This window comes from Ursus americanus, chromosome 16, assembly GCF_024610735.1.
Source record: "Ursus americanus isolate L20-20 chromosome 16, mUrsAme1.1.p, whole genome shotgun sequence".
In the NCBI taxonomy this organism is placed as follows: domain Eukaryota; kingdom Metazoa; phylum Chordata; class Mammalia; order Carnivora; family Ursidae; genus Ursus; species Ursus americanus.
In genome coordinates this window covers 49,832,473-49,852,943 of record NC_142142.1, presented here as the reverse complement: position 1 = coordinate 49,852,943, position 20,471 = coordinate 49,832,473, and the positions used below count along the sequence as shown (strand labels likewise).

The 20,471-nt window shown below is 51.2% G+C and overlaps 3 protein-coding genes across 16 annotated transcripts in view; all 3 read left to right on the top strand.

Moving 5' to 3' along the window:
* KMT2A (lysine methyltransferase 2A) overlaps positions 1–5,574 on the top strand; it is a 79,760-nt gene extending 74,186 nt beyond the window's left edge. For all 7 annotated transcript variants that reach the window (XM_045797905.2, XM_045797900.2, XM_045797904.2 and 4 more), the window contains one exon: positions 597–5,574. In XM_045797905.2, coding sequence (XP_045653861.2) covers positions 597–872 — 276 coding nt within the window. In that variant the 3' untranslated portion in view covers positions 873–5,574. The remainder of the gene's footprint in view (positions 1–596) is intronic.
* A 606-nt stretch (positions 5,575–6,180) lies between these two features.
* Positions 6,181–10,643, top strand: TTC36 (tetratricopeptide repeat domain 36). The gene is made up of 3 exons (XM_045797912.2): positions 6,181–6,379; positions 7,739–7,927; positions 10,349–10,643. Exons 1-3 carry the CDS (start codon positions 6,262–6,264, stop codon positions 10,609–10,611), a joined length of 570 nt encoding a protein of 189 aa, XP_045653868.1. The 5' UTR covers positions 6,181–6,261; the 3' UTR covers positions 10,612–10,643.
* A 64-nt stretch (positions 10,644–10,707) lies between these two features.
* TMEM25 (transmembrane protein 25) overlaps positions 10,708–20,471 on the top strand; it is a 28,838-nt gene continuing 19,074 nt past the window's right edge. For 2 of the 8 annotated variants that reach the window (XR_015727004.1, XR_015727001.1), the window contains exons 1-11: positions 10,869–11,463; positions 11,731–12,042; positions 12,475–12,765; positions 12,972–13,103; positions 13,431–13,461; positions 13,617–13,717; positions 13,850–13,939; positions 14,089–14,407; positions 16,303–16,501; positions 18,699–18,802; positions 19,292–19,384. Coding sequence is in view for 1 of the 8 variants with exons in the window: in XM_045797906.2 (XP_045653862.2) it covers positions 11,400–11,463; positions 11,731–12,042; positions 12,475–12,765; positions 12,972–13,103; positions 13,431–13,461; positions 13,617–13,717; positions 13,850–13,939; positions 14,089–14,162 (1,095 nt within the window). In the remaining 7 variants the exon portion in view is untranslated. The other 6 variants (XR_015727002.1, XR_015727003.1, XR_015727005.1 and 3 more) reach the window with 6 other exon arrangements.

The window sequence follows — 20,471 nt, the reverse complement described above, 5'->3', positions numbered from 1 at the left end:
GATCTTCTACCTTTTTTTTTTTTTTTTAAAGATTTTATTTATTTATTTGACAGAGAGAGAGACAGCCAGCCAGAGAGGGAACACAGGCAGGGGGAGTGGGAGAGGAAGAAGCAGGCTCCCAGCAGAGGTGCCTGATGTGGGGCTCGATCTCATAACGCTGGGATCACTCCCTGAGCCGAAGGCAGATGCTTAATGACTGAGCCACCCAGGCACCCCCAGACATACTTTTTTTTTTAAAACATTCTGACATCTTTACAATGTGTGGTGGACTCAGGAGAAGCTCAGAACCCACCCTAAGGTTTAGTATACAACGATACTCTTCGAAAGGTTTGTGTGAGTGGATCCGAGGCTCAAAAGCACCGATGTTTTAGGTTTCTCTTTCCTGTGGAGGCACTGAGAAACCTCTGGTCTAGTAGCTGTAATGTAGGAATTTGCGATGGAAGCATCTTGAAAGATGGGAGAAATCTGCCCGTTTTACTGGAAGAAACTTTTTTCACCCGCAGCTGGAAGCCACCTCAGGAAAAGGCTGGGACATGTTCTCCAGCCCGAGCGGTGCTGAGTGATAAGGTGTCCCTTCCTCTCTCCCTCGCGTGTAGGGCATCGGCTGCTACATGTTCCGAATTGATGACTCGGAGGTCGTGGACGCCACCATGCATGGAAACGCCGCACGCTTCATCAACCACTCGTGTGAGCCCAACTGCTACTCCCGGGTCATCAATATCGACGGGCAGAAGCACATCGTCATCTTTGCCATGCGCAAGATCTACCGCGGGGAGGAGCTCACGTATGACTACAAGTTCCCCATCGAGGACGCCAGCAACAAGCTGCCCTGCAACTGCGGCGCCAAGAAGTGCCGGAAGTTCCTGAACTAACACTGCTCCTCCCCCCGTTGTCGGAGCGCGAGGACCCGGGGCCATCCAAAGCCGTGCCGAAGGCCTTTGCCAGCCGCTGCGCGTTCCAGGATTGAGTGGGCACCGTCGAGGGGCCTCCGTGATGGCTGGGCTCCCTTACGTCCCAGATTCACATGATACATGTGATCCTAGTCCTGGAGAGAGAGGAGGTCTCGAAGAAAAGATCCGCGACCGGCTTTCTACTGGGGCCCCTCTGATTGTATGCCGTGAAAGAGTGGGACATGGGGTCGCTAGCAGACTTGCCTGGAAAGAGCCTCTGGAGGGTTAGTTGTGTTGTGAGATTGGGCCTGAGCGTCTCCTCAGAGAGAAGTTGCCATCCTCACCTTGGCCCTTTCCCAAGCACTACAAGCGAGGGGTCAGCCAGGGCCCCCGATGTAGAGTTGGTTGGATACCTGATAGTTTGCCAGCCGGGCCCAGCCTGTAGCCGTCTGTTGAACAAACAGAGAAGGTCTGGTGGTTTTCCCTACTCTCCTCCCACTTGAGAGTTCACTTCTGGTTGGGAGACAGGATTCTTAGCACCTTTGGTGTCAAAAGGCTGTCTTGGGGTTGTGCCAATGAATCACCAAACATGGAGCCTGTGGGCTTTAAGTGGGAGTGTTAGCCCCGTGAGCCTTATCTCAGCCAATTACCTTTCTTGACAATAGGAGCGGTGTCCCTCTCATTTCTCCCCTCCTCCCTCCACTTTCTTCGTTCTCCCGTTTCATCCCACTGCTTTCCCGTTCTTTCTGGGTGGTAGAGGGGAGTGACTCCCTGCTCAAGGACACTCCCTGTCGGGCATCGTATATGCCTACAAAACGACCCCTGAGCCTGTAAGCACGCCCAGTGGGGAAGTGGACAGGAGCCATTGGCCATAACCAGACGGAATTTGGAGTTTTCATAAAGCTCCACGGAGAGTTTTAAAGAAATATATGTAGCATGATTTTTCAGAAGAGGAGAAAGATTATTTAAATAGGATCTGAATCATGCAACAACCAGAGTATCACAACCAGGATGACCCTGGGCCCCATTCCTAGGGCATGGTAACTTTATTTTCCCCTTGTTAAGACATAGGAAGACTTCATTTTTAAATGGTCGGTGTCCAGTTGAAGGCAGAACACTAATCAGATTTGAAGGCCCAAAACTTGGGGACTAGACCACCTTGTATCGAGGGACCTCTGCCACCTGTGCAAAACCCACAGGTTAAGTAGATTAAATGACACTACTGCCCTGATTACTCCTTAGGATGTGGTCAAAACAGCATCAAATGTTTCTTCTCTTCCTTTCCCCAAGACGGTGTCCTGAACCTGTTAAATTAAGTCATTGGATTTTACTCTGTTCTGTTTACAGTTTGCTATTTAAGGTTTTATAAATGTAAATATATTTTGTATATTTTTCTATGAGAAGCACTTCATAGGGAGAAGCACTTATGACAAGGCTATTTTTTAAACCGCGGTATTATCCTAATTTAAAAGAAGATCGGTTTTTAATAATTTTTTATTTTCATAGGATGAAGTTAGAGAAAAATATTCAGCTGTACACACAAAGTCTGGTTTTTCCTGCCCAACTTCCCCCTGGAAGGTGTACTTTTGTTGTTTAATGTGTAGCTTGTTTGTGCCCTGTTGACATACACGTGTCCTGGGTTTGCTCTTTGACAATAAATGGACAAGGAAGGTCACCCTACTCCATTGGGCCACTCCCCTCCTTCCCGTGTGGAAGCTCCTCAGAAGGCTGTGGTAGTACCCGACACGGCAGTGCCCCCTCTCCTTCCCCGCACGCTCTCTCCCTTCGGGGACCAGCTCGGAGTGGTGAGAGGGGTCACCTCCATTTCCCTCATCCTGCCCTACTTCCGAGATAGCAACCAAGTTGAATGGCACCCTGACATTTTCCTCACCATCTGCCTCATCGGTCACCTCATCCCCTTTCCTCTGCCCCCCAAGTCCTCACACCTGCGAAGAACCCACGGACCCCCGTGCCCTCGTGTGGGGCAGCCCGTTGAAACCGAAGCACAGTCTGACCACTCATGCTAGCGCAGGTCCTCCTCTGCCTCCTCGGCCACTGGGTTTCAGAGCAGTGCAGTCCGGTAGAGGGCAGGGCGCCCTTCTCTCCCGCAAGAAGCCCATTCCTATGGAAGTCTAGCAAAGCAATACGACTCAGCCCTGCGCTCTCTGCCCCAGGACTCATGGCTCTGCTGTGCCTTCCACCCTGGGCTTCCTGTTCTTCCGTGACCTTAAGAACTGTGTCTGGTGGCTTTGCTGGAACATTGTCACTGTTTTCGCTGTCATGCAGGGAGCCCAGCACTGTGGCCAGGATGGCAGAGACTTCCTTGTCATCGTGGAGAAGTGCCAGCAGGGGACTGGGGAAAAACACTCTACCCAGACCTCGCCTCCCTTCCTCCTTTGCCCGTGAACAAGATACAGTGGCCCTAGGGCTCCACTAGTGTCTGCTCTCCTTTATTGCACTGTGTGGGGGTTTTTTGTAAATCCTTTATTCCCTTTTTTTTTTTTTTTAAAGAAAAAAAACCTTAAGCTGCATTTGTTACTGAAATGATTAATGCACTGATGGGTCATGAATTCACCTTGAGAAAGACCCAAAGGCCAGTCAGGGGGTGGGGGAAACTCAGCTAAATAGACCTAGTTACTGCCCTGCTAGGCCATGCTGTACTGTGAGCCCCCTCCTCATTCTCTTTCTACCAATCCTGAACCCCGAGGCCAGGGGAGGGACTCACATCTCTCCTCCTCTTGCCAGCTGCAGACGGTTTGCCTTGCCTTTCCACTCCCTAACTGTCAACCATAGAAGTGAGGAGTTCCTCTTCTAGCTCAGCCTTGAGTCCATTGCCAAAATTCAGCATACCTGCCAGCAACTTGGGGAATAAGCTAAGGTTTCCCTACAAGAGGGAGAGAAGGCAAAACAAACAAAAACAAACCGGCATATCTGTCTCCAAAACACCTGAGTTTGTTTTGAAAGTGACCAAGGGAATCTCCGCACAAAAGTGCAGACCGAGGAACTGTGGTGGGTCACTCCCAGGAATCCCCCAAGGGGCATCCCGAATCCCTAAGGAGTCACAGCTGCGAGCCCGGTCAGTTCTCAGTGAGAGAGCCAGCTCACGTAGAGCTTTGCTGCTAGAGCCTGTTGTGGCTGCACTTCCTGGTGGCCAGTGACAACTGTGTAACCGGAACAGCTGCATGGCGCTGACCCTACGGCCGGAACTTGGTCCCTTGGCTCCCTCTGTTACCGTCCACCACCTCCAGCACAGCGCCTCCGGTTTTTAGTCCAATCACCAGAAATAAGGGGGAAGCCCTGGCAGCTATAATATATATAAGTTTTCAACCAGACTCCTTTGCCGGGATACAGTCCGCCACCCCGCTTGCCTCTGTCAACCCCCCCGGCCAATGCAGTGAGCACCATGCAGCTCCCTTGATCTAAAATATACAACAACAACATTAAGAAAAAAAAAACAAAAAAACAAAAAAAAAAACAAAAAAATATCTTTTAATGAATGTATCTTTCTAAAGGACTGACGTTCAATCAAATATCTGAAAATACTAAAGGTCAAAACCTTATCAGATGTTAACTTTTAAGTTTGATTTGGGATTTTTTTAACTAGAAATCAAGTTTGGGGGTTTTTTGTTTTTTCTTTTTTCTTTTTAAAGGAAAAGCGGGTCATTGCAAAGGGCTGGGTGTAATTTTATGTTTCATTTCCTTCATTTTAAAGCAATACAAGGTTATTGAGCAGATGGGTTTGTGCCGAATCATGAATACCAGGCAAGTCTCACACTCTGAAAACTTGCAACATTTTTGTTTTGTTTTTCAAATAAATATAAATATGATATATATAGGAACTAATATAGTAATGCACCATGTAACAAAGCCTAGTTCAGTCCATGGCTTTTAATTCTCTTAACACTATAGATAAGGATTGTGTTACAGTTGCTAGTAGTGGCAGGAAAACGTCAGTCTGGCGCTCCTCTGATCCTCCGAAGTTGGGGGGGGACCCAAACCGCAAAGGGACGGTGACGCGGTCCGTTCCCAGGGTCAGAGAGGAATGCAGAAATGGTGTCACCCGGATTTTTTCTGCCCATGAATGTTGCCAGTCAGTACCTGTACTCCTTGTTTCTCTATTTTTGGTTATGAATGTTGGGGTTACCACCTGCATTTAGGGGAAAATTGTGTTCTGTGCTTTCCTGGTATCTTGTTCCGAGGTACTCTAGTTCTGTCTTTCAACCAAGAAAATAGACTTGTGGTGTTTCTTTTATTGAACTTTTAACAGTCTCTTTAGTAAATACAGGTAGTTGAATAATTGTTTCAAAAGCTCAACAGATGACAAGCTTCTTTTCTAGAAATAAGACATTTCTTGACAACTTTATCATGTATAACAGATCTTTTGGTTTTTTTCCTTGTGTTCTTCCAAGCTTCTGGTTAGAGAAAAAGAGAAAAAAAAAAAAAAAGGAAAAAAATGTGTCTAAAGTCCATCAGTGTTAACTCCCTGTGACAGGGATGAAGGAAAATACTTTAATAGTTCAAAAAATAATAATGCTGAAAGCTCTCTACGAAAGACTGAATGTAAAAGTAAAAAGTGTACATAGTTGTAAAAAAAAAAGGAGTTTTTAAACATGTTTATTTTCTATGCACTTTTTTTTATTTAAGTGATAGTTTAATTAATAAACATGTCAAGTTTATTGCTGCACACGATCAAGCTTTCTTTTGGCTTTGGGTGGGGTGCAGAAGGGGGGAGGGGGAGCAGCAGCGAGTGGCCTGTGGCCTGATTTCAAAGTACCAGCCACGGTCCTTTCTTTGAAGGTGGAATCATTAAATCACTCTGCCTCGCCTTCCTCCAGGCCCCACTTCACACTGACTCTCCAAACTGTTTCTTCCTCCCCGGCTCATCAGTGGTTTGTGTTCAGGACCTAATTAATGCTGGGTATGAGGAAGGGGTCAGGAGGACAAAGAGCTTAACCTCCCGCATATCCCCCATTTTTATCTGTGGGCAGTCAAGAGGCCTTCAACCAATTTCCTGCCAGTCTAGGAATATATTAAAGCAAAAGCATTTCAGGGAGAACCCGAACAGCACCGTCTCTGCTTCACTCCACCTTAAGGCAGAAATCGGATTCATTTACTGCTCCCCCTAAAACGGGTGGGGGTGGGAAGGCAGTTGAGAACTATTTGTAAATATTCTGCCAAGCCAGAGTTGCTAACTCCAGGCCAAATGAGGTTGAGTTTACACTACAGCCAAGGAATGGAAGACACTCCTCATGGGGGATGGACCTCAAACAGAACCTCTGCCCTCTAGATCAGCTGGCCACCAGGCTCAGCCCCCACCCCTTCCTCCCTCCTCTGTCCTGAGTCACCTTTTGGGACTTGGGAGTTGAGCACCATGGGGACTCCAAATGACCAGGCAGTGTTGCAGGCCATCTTCAACCCTGACACCCCATTTGGAGACCTTGTTGGGTTGGACGTGGGAGAGGAAGTGGAGAAGGCAGAAGTAGGTGAAGGTAAGTTTGACCTTGGACTACAGTGCTCCACACTGGCTGGCCTCACTGCGGTGGTGCGACAGTGGTCTCACAAGACCCCTTGTTCCATGACCCTTGGACGATGAGGTTGGAATGCGAGAGGTCGGCTGATCCTTAGTGCACTGGCGGAGGCTTGGCAAGAGTTCCTCTGCCAAGAGGAGCTCAAGTCGTGGTTTGTCTGTCCTTCAGCCCTCATGCCTCTGAACTTAACCTCAGCCCTTAACTCACCCCGTAATCCATAATCCAGGCTCAACTGTGCTGGGGGAAAGGGTGGAGAGCTGCTCAACTCGCATCTTTGTCATGACAGGGCATTTCACTCCACACATAATGGAAGGGCAGGGGCGGCTCAGTTGAAAAGTTCCGACCTCAGCATGAAGCACCTAAGCAAATGCTCAGCGTTACACACCTTTACAGACGCAGCCCTGAGCGAATCCCGCCAGAGTGGAGGCACTCACTGGCCCTTCCTTCAGTCGCTAATGGGGCGAAGTTCTATCCCCATCAGGAGTTTTTTGGTTTTTGTTTTAATTAAGTAGGCTCTATGCCCAACATGAGGCTTGAACTCATGACCCCGAGATCAAGAGTTACATGCTTGGGGCGCCTGGGTGGCTCAGTCATTAAGCGTCTGCCTTCGGCTCAGGGCATGATCCTGGCGTTCTGGGATCGAGCCCCACATCAGGCTCCCTGCCCCGCTGGGAGCCTGCTTCTTCCTCTCCCACTCCCTCTGCTTGTGTTCCCTCTCTCGCTGGCTGTCTTTCTCTCTGTGTCAAATGAATAAATAAAATCTTTAAAAAAGAGTTACATGCTCTACTGAGCCAGCCAGGCGCCACCCCCTCCCCCGTTAGTTTTCGATGACCTTTGTTTCTAAAGGAGTGAAGCCTAGGTCTTAGGGAAGCTTCAGTCTGAAAAGCTGAGGGATAGGTCGGACGTAATTTTCATTGCCTGAGTATGTCTTGGTGGTCTTCGGGTTGGAGGCAGTATAATAGAACAAAATGGGGACGGAATAAGGAGCCAGGAAGACATGGGTTCAAATCCAAGCTGTGCATTTAGGAGCTGTGTGACCTTGAGTAAGTCCTTTAGCTACCGGGCTGAGTTTGGGCTTCATTCTCTTGGCAATGAGCCGACAAAGTCCCTTTCCCAGGTCCCTTTGGAACTCAGTGCTAGCTCTCAGCCTTGGTGACCTCAGCTCCCCCTGCCCACTCACTGCATCTTGACCCCTGCCGTGACCTACATCCCAGCCCCCTCAGCTCCTGCTCAGGCCCCAGCTTTCTAAAGCCCAAGGGGGCTTTTCCTTCCTGCTCCCAACTGCATACCTGTCCCCTCCTGGCTCCCTCCCTCACACAGATGGCCTTTTCCCGAGAGCCCAGCTGGAGCAGTCCAAGGCCCTGGAGCTGCAGGGGGTGATGGCCGCCGAGGCTGGCGACCTCAGCACAGCCCTGGAGAGGTTTGGCCAAGCCATCAACCTGCTGCCGGAGAGGGCATCTGCCTACAACAACCGGGCCCAGGCCCGCCGACTCCAAGGAGATGTGGCAGGTGAGGGGGGCGCCCCAGAGCTTCTGCAGGGGGGCCCTGGAGTCCACAGACCAGAGATGAAGTGCTTGTGGGGCTGAGGAGTCACTAAACTCTTCCGGAACCTGTGTTCTTACTTGTAAGCCATACCTTACGGGCCCTGCTAATCTCAGGGCGATTGTGAAAATCAGAAGAGATTGCGTTCCATTCCTTTATTTAACAAACATGTAATGAGAGTCTACCGTTGTAGCAGTGGGCTAGGCGCTGAGGACAGACATGCGAGACAGACTACTTACAGCGATTACCCTGTGCCAGACATCCAGCACTTTCCACGTGAGCTACAGTAACTCACTTAATCCTTACTACAACCCCAAAAGGTGTGTGCTGTTGTAACCTCCATTTTACAGACGAAGGAACTAGAGCAGAGCTGGGATTTGAACGAGGTGGCAGGGCTCCCAAGTCTGTGCTCCGAATGCCCCTGGGATAGTGCTTCTGAAGCTCACAGTTCGTGGGGGAAGGACAGACACTAACTCTGATCATGTGTCTAACAAGTTGGGAGGGCTCAGCGTGGTACCTGCCCCGAGGGGTAAGATTGATTTATTTTTTAATTTTTTAAACATATTTTATTTATTTGAGAGAGAGCGAGCAGGGAAAGGGGCAGAGGGAGAATGAGAAGCAGACTCCCCACTGAGCAGGGAGCCCCATGTGGGGCTGGACCCCAGGATCACGACCTGAAGGCAGAGGCCTGACTGAGACACCCAGGTGCCCCAGGGGTGAGTTTTAAAGACTGAGTAGGAGGTAGCTGGATGGAGGGGAGGGAGCGGGAGAAGGCATAGCCCGTAGGTGTCCAGAGGCATGAAAAGGTAGAGGAAACTTCAGATCTCTGGGCTAGCTGGAAGGAGGAGGGGTGGAAGGGTAGAGTAGAGCCTGGAGAAGTAAATAGGGGCCTGATGGTGAAGAACCGGGAATGTGAGGAAGAGGTTGACTGTCTTAAAAACATGGGGAATCATTAAAGGATTTTAACTGGGGAGACTAGGGAGTGACTGGATCAAACCCGCTGTACTTGGGTTCTTCTACAGTGGGGACAATGGGACACAGAAGGCCTTGCTAGGGACCAGAGGGCAGACTGATGTGAAGGAATGCCAGCCTGGGGACTTTGGACTCCACTCTGGGAACAGTGGGGAACTGAGGGCCCCTTTTCCGGGCTTTGTTACCTGGCTGTGGCAGGACCGGGCAGGGCTGGGCCAGGCTGTAAAAGCAGCCAAGGACAGGCTGCAGACCAAAACTCCAGAGAGGAAGAGGCGATTGATGCTGCCTGGAGAAAGGCAATTCCTCCAGACCAGCTCCTTGGAGGGAAACCCAGAAACGCTGTGATCAGAGAGCTTCTTAACTGTCTGGGTGGCCTGGGGAGCATAGCCCCTGCTGGGTTCTGGGCTCAAAACACACAGAAACAGGACAGAGATGGGCCTGTCTGTAGGATGATGCTGGAGTTCATTAAGCACCCTGACAGCCCTTCTGACTAGAGAGCATGAGTGAACTGAGGCAGAGCCCAGAAAAACTGCAGCTGGGCCCTAAGGTACATACCAGCGGGCTGCCTGAGGTTGAGTTCAGAGTTCTAATGCCTAATCCGAGTATTTTATGAGAATGATGAACATAAAAATGCCCATGTCCGCGGCCAGCTCTTGGTCCAAGATCTCCTTTACTGAAAATAGATACAAAATAATGAAGATCATGGAGATGGAGAATGAGGAAAGGCAGTCAGAGGGAGAACAGGTTTAAAGCAAACAATGGGGGCGCCTGGGTGGCTCAGTCCTTAAGCGTCTGCCTTCGGCTCAGGGCATGATCCTGGAGTTCTGGGATGAGCCTGAGCCCCACATCGGACTCTTCCACTGGGAGCCTGCTTCTTCCTCTCCCACTCCCCCTGCTTGTGTTCCCTCTCTCGCGCTGGCTGTCTCTCTCTGTGTCAAATAAATAAATAAAAATCTTTGGGGAAAAAAAAAAGCATACAATGAATGAGAGGAGAGAAACGCCTTCAGAAGGAAAAGAAAGAGAAAGGAATTTTATTGCATTTGTAAGAAATGGTTTTCAGTACAATTTTTTTAGACTCGGAGACTCAGAGTCAGTCACCTGGCACAGGATAGACGCTTAATAGCGTACGAGCAGAATAGACTGCCTGCTACCGCTGGACCACGGGCCAGATTCATGAACCTAGTGACCATTCAAAAGCGTCCCAGCACGCTTCGTGTTTTGGTGTATTGGATAGTGAAAGGTAATAGGGACTCCCGTAGACGGGCTGTGCACCCCGGGCAAGTCTTGCCAGCTTCTCCAGTCTGCATCTATGCGGTGGGAAGAACGATACACAGCTGAGGAGCAAGAGCAGGCGGGCCGTGGGGTGGCCGAGCCCCAGAGCCGCGGTTCTGACCCTCGCGCCCGCCCTCCCCGCAGGCGCCCTGGAGGACCTGGAGCGCGCCGTGACGCTGAGCGGCGGCCGGGGCCGCGCCGCCCGCCAGGGCTTCGTGCAGCGCGGGCTCCTGGCGCGGCTGCAGGGCCGGGACGACGACGCCCGCAGGGACTTCGAGCGAGCGGCGCGGCTGGGGAGCTCGTTCGCGCGGCGCCAGCTGGTGCTGCTCAATCCCTACGCCGCGCTGTGCAACCGCATGCTGGCCGACGTGATGAGGCAGCTGCGCGGGCCCTGCAACGGCCGCTGAGCCGACCCAATAAAGCTGCTGGCTCTCCCCAACTCTCGCCGGTGTCTGAGTCCAGCCGCCGGCCCCCGTGCTGCAGGGCACTCGGCGGTCAGCCGCGGTGGGGGCGGGGGGCGGGGAGGGCGGGGCCGGCCGGCCGGGCTCGAGCGTTGATTGGCCCTGCCTGGCACCGCCCGGCCCCGCTGCGGACTGCAGCGCCCCGCAGACCTGAGCAGTCGCTCGTCCTGAGCGCGGGGAGGGCGTCAGGTGAGCCGCCCTGGGGGGTGGGGGGCGGGGCGGGGCTGCCTCGCGACCCCCGCCGCCCGGACCCTTGCCCCTCCGGCCCACTTCCGCCTAGTCCCCGGAGGGTGGAAAGCGGGCGTGGGGAGACAGATGGCAGGAGGAAGGGGCTAGAGAGAGACGGGCGGGGGGACGGTCCCTTTGGGGGAGGGGCACTGCGCCGCGAGTCTGCGTGTGCGCGTGCGCGCGCGTGGGTCGGATCCGGTGCGGGCTGCGCGGGTGCGAGCGGTCTCTGCGCCTGCGGGCCGGCGCCTGTTTGTCCCCGGGAGGCTGCGCCGCGTTCTGCGCCGGCCCGGTGGGCGGCTGTGTGCGGGCTGCACTCGGGCCTTCGCGCTGGGCGTCCTTGCCTTCGCCACTGCGGGTCAGTCTCCATTTGTGTGTCGGTGCACCGTTTATTTTTGTTTCTGGAGAGTAAACTCCTGGAGGAATTACGGAGCCTGCCTGCGGTCACCTGGCTTACATCGAGGCCCGCCCCCTTCTCTCGGCAGCCTAGGGCCTCGGCCTGAGCCGCCATGGCGCAGCCCCCAGCCACCCTCCCGCGCACACTGCTGCTCCTGCCAGCCCTTCTGAGCTCAGGTACACCCCCGTTCACCCCTTGGCCAAGCACTTGGAGGGCAAGCCCCCCTCTCTCCTCGCACCTTGGGTTTGGGTACCCGCTTCAGGCCCCAGAGCATCAGAGCTGGGTGCCCTTCACCCACCTACTCACGGTGCAGCCAGTTCCTGGTGAGCGAATCTAGGTGCTCCTGCTCTTGTTCTGCTGCCCCTTTGTAACTGGATCTCCTGCTGGTCTCAGACCAGTTCCACCTCCCCCAGCCCTCCCTAGAACCCCCTGCTGTGTTCCAGGTTGGGGGGAATTGGCACCAGAAATTGACGGTCAGACCTGGGCTGAGATGGCACTTCGGGAGAACGAACGGCACGCCTTCACCTGCCGGGTGACAGGGGGGCCTGGAACCCCCCGATTGGCCTGGTACCTGGATGGACAGCTGCAGGAGGCCAGCACCTCGAGATTGCTGAGCGTGGGCGGGGAAGCCTTCTCTGGCGGCACCAGCACCTTCACTGTTACTGCCCAGAGGGCCCAGCATGAGCTTAACTGCTCCTTGCAGGACCCCCGCAGTGGCCAGTCAGCCAATGCCTCCGTCATCCTCAATGTGCAATGTGAGTGCCCCTGAGGTGGGCAGGGAGAGAGGTTCTCTGCCCAAGGACCCCCAGCAGCCTGATAGACTCGTTAACAAACACTTAAGCACTTTGCAAATATTAGCTCACATTATCCTCAGGATAATCATATGAAGTAATTATTGTTAGCCCCATTTTATGAATGAGAAAACTGAGCCATAGATTGCTTAAGTAATATGTCTGCAGTCCTACAGGTAGTAAGCAGAGCCAGGATTCAAATCCAGACGTTTTGGTTCTAGTGTTTTTACCGTTAATCACTACGAAATGCTGCCTCGAGGGGAGACCCAGCCATCCTGCTTCCCTCTGCCCCCTTGAGGAGAGGTCCAAGTTCCTGGCTCCCTTCTGGGTTTGGGACGAAAGGGCAAGGAGTATGAGGGGTGTGGTGAGAGTATATTGGCTTCTGCTTTGCACCAGTTAAACCAGAGATTGCCCAGGTCGGGGCCAAGTACCAGGAAGCTCAGGGTCCAGGCCTCCTGGTTGTCCTTTTTGCCCTGGTGCGTGCCAACCCACCTGCCAATGTGACCTGGATCGACCAGGATGGGCCAGTGACTGTCAACGCCTCCGACTTCCTGGTGCTGGATGCCCAGAACTACCCTTGGCTCACCAACCACACCGTGCAGCTGCAGCTCCGCAGCCTGGCACACAACCTCTCCGTGGTAGCCACCAACGACGTGGGTGTCACCAGCGCCTCGCTTCCGGCCCCGGGTGAGCACTGCCAGCAACTGGCCCAGCAAAGCCTCAGGTGGGTGCAGGATCACAGTACAGAAATGGGAAGAGTAGCTGCCCTCTGGGTGAGTCTTGCGAATGAGCTGAGCCGACCACCTGGGCCAAGGAAGACAGAGTAGTACCTATGGCCTCTCAGAGTTGGGGGGCCCTGCCCACTTAGAACCTAACCAGAGGACACCTTGCAGGGCTTCTGGCCACCCGAGTGGAAGTGCCACTGCTGGGCATCATTGTGGCTGGAGGGCTTGCCCTGGGCACCCTGGTGGGGTTCAGCACCTTGGTGGCCTGCCTGGTCTGCAGGAAAGAGAAGACGACGAAAGGTAGGGCCAAAGCAGTTGGGGGGGGCGGTGAGGGTGGCTGAGGAGCAGGGAGAAGGAGCGGGAGGAGCAGCAAGGGCAGCACGGGGGACTAGACAGGACAGGTCACCTCTGACGAGTGGCAGAACATGTCTTCCTGGGCATGCGCGTGGGTAAAACCGGATGCACCTCAGGTAGCAGGGCTGGGTGCTGGGAGCTCAGGCTGTCCCAGAGCCCAAGCTGGGCGTCGGAGAGACCCCTTGCGTGAGGGCCCTGGGTCTGAAAGGGCGTAGGGGCAGAGCCCAGAGTGGGTGGGCTGCCTGAGAAAGTGTGTGGTTTCTTTCTCCCCAGGCCCCTCCCGGCGCCCATCTCTGATCTCTAGGTAACTCTTCCTGGGGCTGGCTGGATGGGCCGACTGGAGATGCAGCGTGGGGACCGCTGGAAACCGGGGGTCTCCCTAGTTCTGGAATGGGCCCCACAGCAGGAATCTGGGCCTGCTGGAGCTAGGGCGTATCCCCAGCTGTGTCTGCCCCGTAGTGACTCCAACAACCTGAAACTCAACAACGTGCGGCTGCCACGGGAGAACATGTCCCTCCCGTCCAACCTTCAGCTCAATGACCTCACTCCGGATTCCAGAGGTACACCCTCTGTCTGCCCCTACTTGATCTTCAGAGGTTCTTCTGAGGAAAAGAGAGACCCTGGTACTTAGGAGGGGCTAGGCCCCTTCAGGCCCCTTCCTCATCCTGGGCTCCACCCCCTTTGTCACCCAGCAGGGAAGCCAGCAGACCGGCAGATGGCTCAGAATAATAGCCGCCCAGAGCTGCTGGACCCGGAGCCCGGTGGCCTCCTCACCAGCCGAGGTACTGGGACATGGGCCCAACCCTCCTCCCCCGCCGTCCCCAGCCCTTGTGCTTCTGCCAAGGCCTCTGAGTCTCCACGGGCAGAGAGGGCTCTCCCAGCTTCCAGGCAGTGAGGCTTACTGAGTCTCGTGACATCTTTGCCCCTGCAGGTTTCATCCGGCTCCCCATGCTGGGCTATATCTATCGAGTGTCCAGTGTGAGCAGTGATGAGATCTGGCTCTGAGCAGGGTGAGATGGGGGAGTACCCTCTTGGCTCCCGGGCCCCCTCCTCCTCCTCCTCCGAGGCTATCTCTGCCTGGCCCCATGGCCGTTGTGAAGAGATCATGCCCCTGCTACTTTTGCTTGCCCTCCTGGCTGGGGCGCCCTCTGTGTCATCCACATGACGTCTTTCACTGGGATCTGACCCTCGGGGGCACAGGCGTCTTGGCAGAGCCACCAGCTGGACCTCAGCCCCTTGTTCTAACTCAGGTAGGGGGCCTTCACTGTCGTGCGTGCCCCGGCAGGTGGCACCCTTTGTGCAGGTGTGTTTGCAGGTCATCGGGCAGCTGAGTGTGCTAGGGCCCTGCTGGCCTGGGCCTGCTCTACCAGCACTCTTCGCGCTTCGTACGGCAGGCACAGGGGCGTGCCCGGTTGGGGGGACAGGGAGGGCCCTGCATGTCTTCAGTTTCCTCCCCATGCTGTGCAGCTTTGTTCCCTCAGGGAAAATTTAGGACCCTGATAGCTGTATCGAACCAAACTGCCCTTTGCACGGGAACCAACCTCCGGCCCAGGGGCAGTGGCCAAGCACAAACCAGTCCCTTTTGCTACGTGTCTCTCTGCCCTTCTTTGTCTCCGCCTCCTCTTGGGCATCATACATTATACATGGGACCTTCTCCATTTCTCTACGGGGCACTAGACTTCCCCATTGACCTGGCGCTGGCAGTCCAGGGCCTGGTGTTAGCACAAGTCAGGAGGAAAAGAGGGAGGCGGGAATTCCAGTGGCACCCATGCAGCATGTAGCTATGCATCTTTTTCTTACAGTGTTAGCACTTTAAGAACCCCCTGGGGAGGGGTGAGTGAGGGCCCCAGAGCCCTCTCTGTGGCTTCCCCAAGTCTGGCCTTCCTCTGATTTCACTGTGAGTGCCCTGAGCCCTCGGGGTTGAGAGTTTCCCTCTCAACCTGTCTCCCTCCTCCCCACCATGGGACCCCATGACCAGTCCCTGACTGCCTCATCCGCAGGAAGCCGCTCTTCCTGTCCCACCCTCGGTTCTTCAGGGGATGGTCATAGTGGCACGTTATTTGACAGGAATAGAAGCTTTTAGGGGAACATGGAGAAAGGGGGGGACCACATACCCCAAAACAACCTAAGAACTCTTTGGAAAGCAATATGGAAATGATAGCAAATTATTATAGTGCAGAGTATATTTTTCCCTTGTTGATACCTTGTTTTATAATTTTTCTCATGTTACTGCCTAGGACAGTGCTGAGCACACAGTAAATTTAATAAACTTGACTGAGTGAATGTTACATGTCTGTTTCATTTCTTCATTTATGGTTTTAAAACGAAATCTTTAAATTGTACAGAATAGAGGAAACATCTGTGTACCCTGTGTACTACTCAGTTCTGTTGAATCTTCTCTCTTTACCTTGTTTGCTTCAGATCTTTTATTTTTTTAAATAAATAATGTTATTTCTTCAATTACACTGTTCTCAATGGCATTTTCCATTTCGGTAGTGCCAGAGCAGAGATCCTAGCTCTCCACCCAGCGTCTGAGTCTCACTTGGCAACACCCCATCTCTCAGGAGTGTGGCTAAGCCAGACTGAGCTCTTTTGTCCTGGTTAGAGGCACAGAAGGCTCAGACTAGGCTGTGATTCCTACCTGCCCCCCCCCCCCAAATTCTGGAGAATCGTAAGGGGAAAAAAAAACCCTTAGAAATGAGAGGAGTTTTTTGAGGGCAAATTTATATTCTTTTCTGAACAACAGATCCGCTTGGATTGCATAGCTCTGGGTTTGCCGCCCACCTCCCTTGCTTCTCTCTTGTTCAGTAGGGCATTTTGCTCCATGGGAGTGGGTGACGCTGCCCCAGCGTCTACTGGTTTTGCATGTAAGCTGCTTTGTGGCCCCAGAACGTTTAGAAGCCAGGGTGCCTCGCTCTGGTGACTGTCGTCCACTGTTTCCTTTGGGAGGTCCTAGAACCCCCCTTCGATGGTTCTTTGGCAAGGCTACAAGCCCTGTGCTCCTCAGCTGCCCTCAAGGTCTTACTTCAGCAGGAAGATGGGTTCTTCCTGGCAAATCCGTCTTCGCAAGCGTTTGCAAAGGGCTGGACTTTGAAACTAGTATTCCAGTTCTCCCTTAGATCAGATCCCTTATTCCTTTGTTGAGTTCCAGACCCCTTGGAGAACGTGATGAAAGAAATGCAGATGAAGCAGCCCCGGCTCATTATGTAGGTCAAAACCTACCAAATTACAACTTGGGCGAATCTTGAAAACATGCTGAATGAAAGAAGCCAAATCCAGAAGACCATCTGTGACTCCATTTATATGAAATGCCCAAAATGGGCAAATCTGCAGAGACAGAATAGGTTAGTGGTTGCCAGGGACTGGAGGGAGGGAAGAATGGGGAATGGCTGCTTGTGAATATGGGGTTTCTTTTGGGGTGATGAAAATGTTCTGGAATTAGTGGTGATCGTTGCACAATGTTGTGAACAGACCAAAAGCCACTGAACTGTGCACTTTACAAGGGTGAACTTTATGAAGTACAAATTATATATCAATAAAGCTGTATTTTAAAAAAAAAACTCTACCCCAAGGTGGGGTTTGAACTCACAACCCCGAGATCAAGAATTTCATGTTCTACCAACTGAGCCAGCCAGGCACCCCAATAAAGCTGTAGTTATAAACATTATCAGACAGTAGGGGCACCCGATTGGCTCAGTTGGTTAAGCATCTGCCCCGGGACTCCCTGCGCAGAAGGGAGTCTGCTTCTCCCTCTGCCTCTCCATTCCCCCCCGCCCCAGTTGTGCTCTCTTCCTCACTCTCAAAATCTTTTTTAATTCTTTTTTTTTAAGATTTTATTTATTTGGCAGAGAGAGAACACAAGCAGGCAGAGCAGCAGGCAGAGGGAGAAGCAGGCTCCCCGCAGAGCAGGGAGCCCAATGTGGGGCTCGATCGCAGGACCCTGGGATCATGACCTGAGCCAAAGGCAGATGCTTAACAACTGAGCCACTCAGGCACCCCATAAATAAAATATTTTAAAATGGTAATTTGATTGTACATTTCACTACAAATTTCACCTGACAAAAGAACCATAAATAAATATTGAACTTCAGTTAATTATATGCATCACAAAGTGTTTAGAAGTGCAGTGTATTGATGTCTGCAACTTCCTTTGAGATGTATCAAAAAACAAGATGGGTAAGGGCACCTGTGTGGCTCAGTTAGTTAAGCTTCTGCCTTCAGCTCAGATCATGATCTCAGGGTCCCGGGATCAAACCCCACATGAGGCTTCCTGCCGAGCGGGGAGTCTGTTTCTCCCTTTCCCTCTGCCCCTCCTCACCCCCCCACTTGTGTTCCCTTTCTCACTCTGAAAGTAAAAAACAAAGTAAAACAAAACAAAACAAAAACCCAAGATGGATTGATGAATGGATAGAGGGATGGATATCTGAGAAAACAAATTTAAAGATTTTATTTATGGGGCGCCTGGGTGGCTCAGCCAGTTAAGCATCTGCCTTCAGCTCAGGTCATGATCCCAGAGTCCTGGGATCGAGCCGCACATTGGGCTCCTTGCTCGCGGGGAGCCTCCTTCGCCCTCTGCCTGCCACCCCCCCCCCCCCGATTGTGCACTCGCTCTCTCTCTGACAAATAAAATCTTTTAAGAAATAAAAAAAGTTGCAAACTAAAGATTGTATTTATTTGTCAGAGACAGAGAGCACAAGCAGGGGGAGCAGCAGGCAGAGAGAGAAGCAGGCTCCCCGCTGAGCAAGGATGCAGGACTCGATCCCAGGACCCTGGGATCATGACCTGAACTGAAGGCAGACGCTTAAGAGACTGAGCCACATAGGCATCCCTGAGAAAACAAATTTAGCAGAAGGTTAGTTGTAGGATTTAGGTGGTAGGTATATAGGGTTCACTGTATAATTCTTCCAAAACTATTTGATAGTTTTCATAATAAAATATTGAGAGGGGATTGCTGATCTAGTTCCTTCTCTGATATTTCTGAAATCCTTTTGCTCTAAGGATCATGAAATTTTCAAGCATTTCATATGCACCTGACATGACAGTTCTCTTTCCTAGAAAAGAATACCAATTTTTAATATACTTCAGTCACCTAATCTTTAATCTTCACCTTCCAATAATAATACGTCACTTGTTACCTTGACCTTGAATATACAGCAGTCCAACATTTGGGGAGGCCCAGCTCAGGTTGCATTTTCCCACCTGGACTTTGTTTCCTCGAGATGCAGTTTTGATAAGGACTTGTAAAAATTAATGCTCTGCTTTGTGCATTGCTGATGAGAAGGTAAAAAGGTGCAGCCACCGTGGAAGACAGTGTGGCAGCTCCTCAAGAAGTTAAACACGGAGTTACCAGCAATTGCACTTCTAGGTGTATTCACCAAAGAATCAAAACAGGGACTCAAAACAGTTCTTTGTAGATAGCCCCAACTGGGAACACCCCGAATGCCCATTAACAGATGCATGGTTAAAGAAAATGTGGTATATATACACAATGGAATATTATTCACCCTTTTATTTATTTTCTTATTATTTTTTATTATTCAGTGTTTTAAAAAAGGAAGGAAATTGTTTGCCACATGCTACATTGGAGATGAACCTTGAGAACATCATGCTGAGTGAAATAAACCAGACACAAAAGGACATATTCGGTATGATTCCGCCTGCCTGGTACCTAGCGTAGGCAAATTCATAGAGACAGATTCAAACGTTGGGGACGGCGGTGTGGGGCGGGGAAGGCTGGAGTTACTGTTTGATGGGAACAAAGTTTCAATCGGTGGTGATGAACAAGTTCTGAAGCCAGCTGGTGGTGACTCGATGCCACTGACTGTACACGTCAAAATGGTTAAAATGACAATTGACAAGCTTCATGCTCTGTACCTTTTACTTTTTAGAAAATTCAATTTATTTAAACTAAAAAAAAAGTTCATTTCTCCCCCCCCCACCCCACCCCATTCCCTGCCTCTTGGCAACCAGCAACCTGTTTTACTTTGATTTAAAAATTTTGACTACTGATTCAATCTCATTAGCTCTCAGTTTTTCAGAATTTCTACTCTGTCAGTCTTGGTACGTTTTATGTTTCTAAATATTTGTTCATTTCATCTGGGTTAACCAATTTGTTGTTGTTTTTCACCTTCCAGGGCAAGTCACGTGGTCCAACCCACAATCAAAAGATAAGGAAGCATCCTGGGCTTATCATGAAGCCATGACAGGAGGGGCTGCATACCTTCCACGTGAGTGAGGAGTTATTGCCAGTAATAATCTTCCTTTCTTTCTTTTTTTTTTAATCTGTTCAACTTTCTTATTGCCTGGGAGGCCCTGCATGATCTGACCTTAGCTACTTTTTTTTTTTTTTTTTAAGCAACCTCTACTCCACTGTGGGGCTCAAACAAACGACCCCAAGAGCAAAAGTCTCATAGTATACTGACTTGAGCCAGCCAGGTACCCCCCCTTAGGTACTTTTTAAAAAATTGAAGTATAGTTAACACACAATTGTATATTAGTTTCTGTGTACACATATTGACTTAACAATTATATATTACTCAATGGTTATCCAATTTGTTGGCATATAGTTGTTCATAATACTCTCTACTTTTTATTTCTGCAGAATTCGTAGTATTATCCCCACATTCATTTCTGATTTTAGTTATTTGAATCTTCTTCTTCTTCTTTTTAGACAATTTGGCTACAGCCTTTTCCATTTTTTTAAACACGTTTTTATTTTTGTCTTTTTTTCTTTTAAAAAGATTTTATATATTTGAGAGAGCTAAAGAGATCACAGAGGGAGAGAGAGAAGGAGACTCGCTGCTGAGCAGGGAGCCCAACGAGGGGCTCAGTCAACCTGAGCTGAAAGCAGACACTTAACCGACTGAGCCACCCAGGTGCCCCTCTTTTTCTTTTTTATAGAAGTGATCTCTACAGGGACCCCTGGGTGGCTCAGTCAGTTAAGCGTCTGCCTTCGGCTCAGGTCATGATCCCAGCATCCTGGGATCGAGCCCCACATCGCATTCCCTGCTCAGGAGCAAGTCTGCTTCTCCCTCTGCCTGCAGCTGCCTGTTTGTTTGCACTCTCTCTCTCTCTGACAAATAAATAAATAAAATCTTAAAAAAAAAAAGAAGAAATCTCTACACCCAATATGGGGCTTGAACTCACAACCCCAAGATCAAAATTTTTTTTTTAAAGATTTTATTTATTTATTTGACGGAGAGAGAGACAGCCAGCGAGAGAGGGAACACAAGCAGGGGGAGTGGGAGAGGAAGAAGCAGGCTCCCAGCGGAGGAGCCTGATGTGGGGCTCGATCCCAGAACGCCAGGATCACGC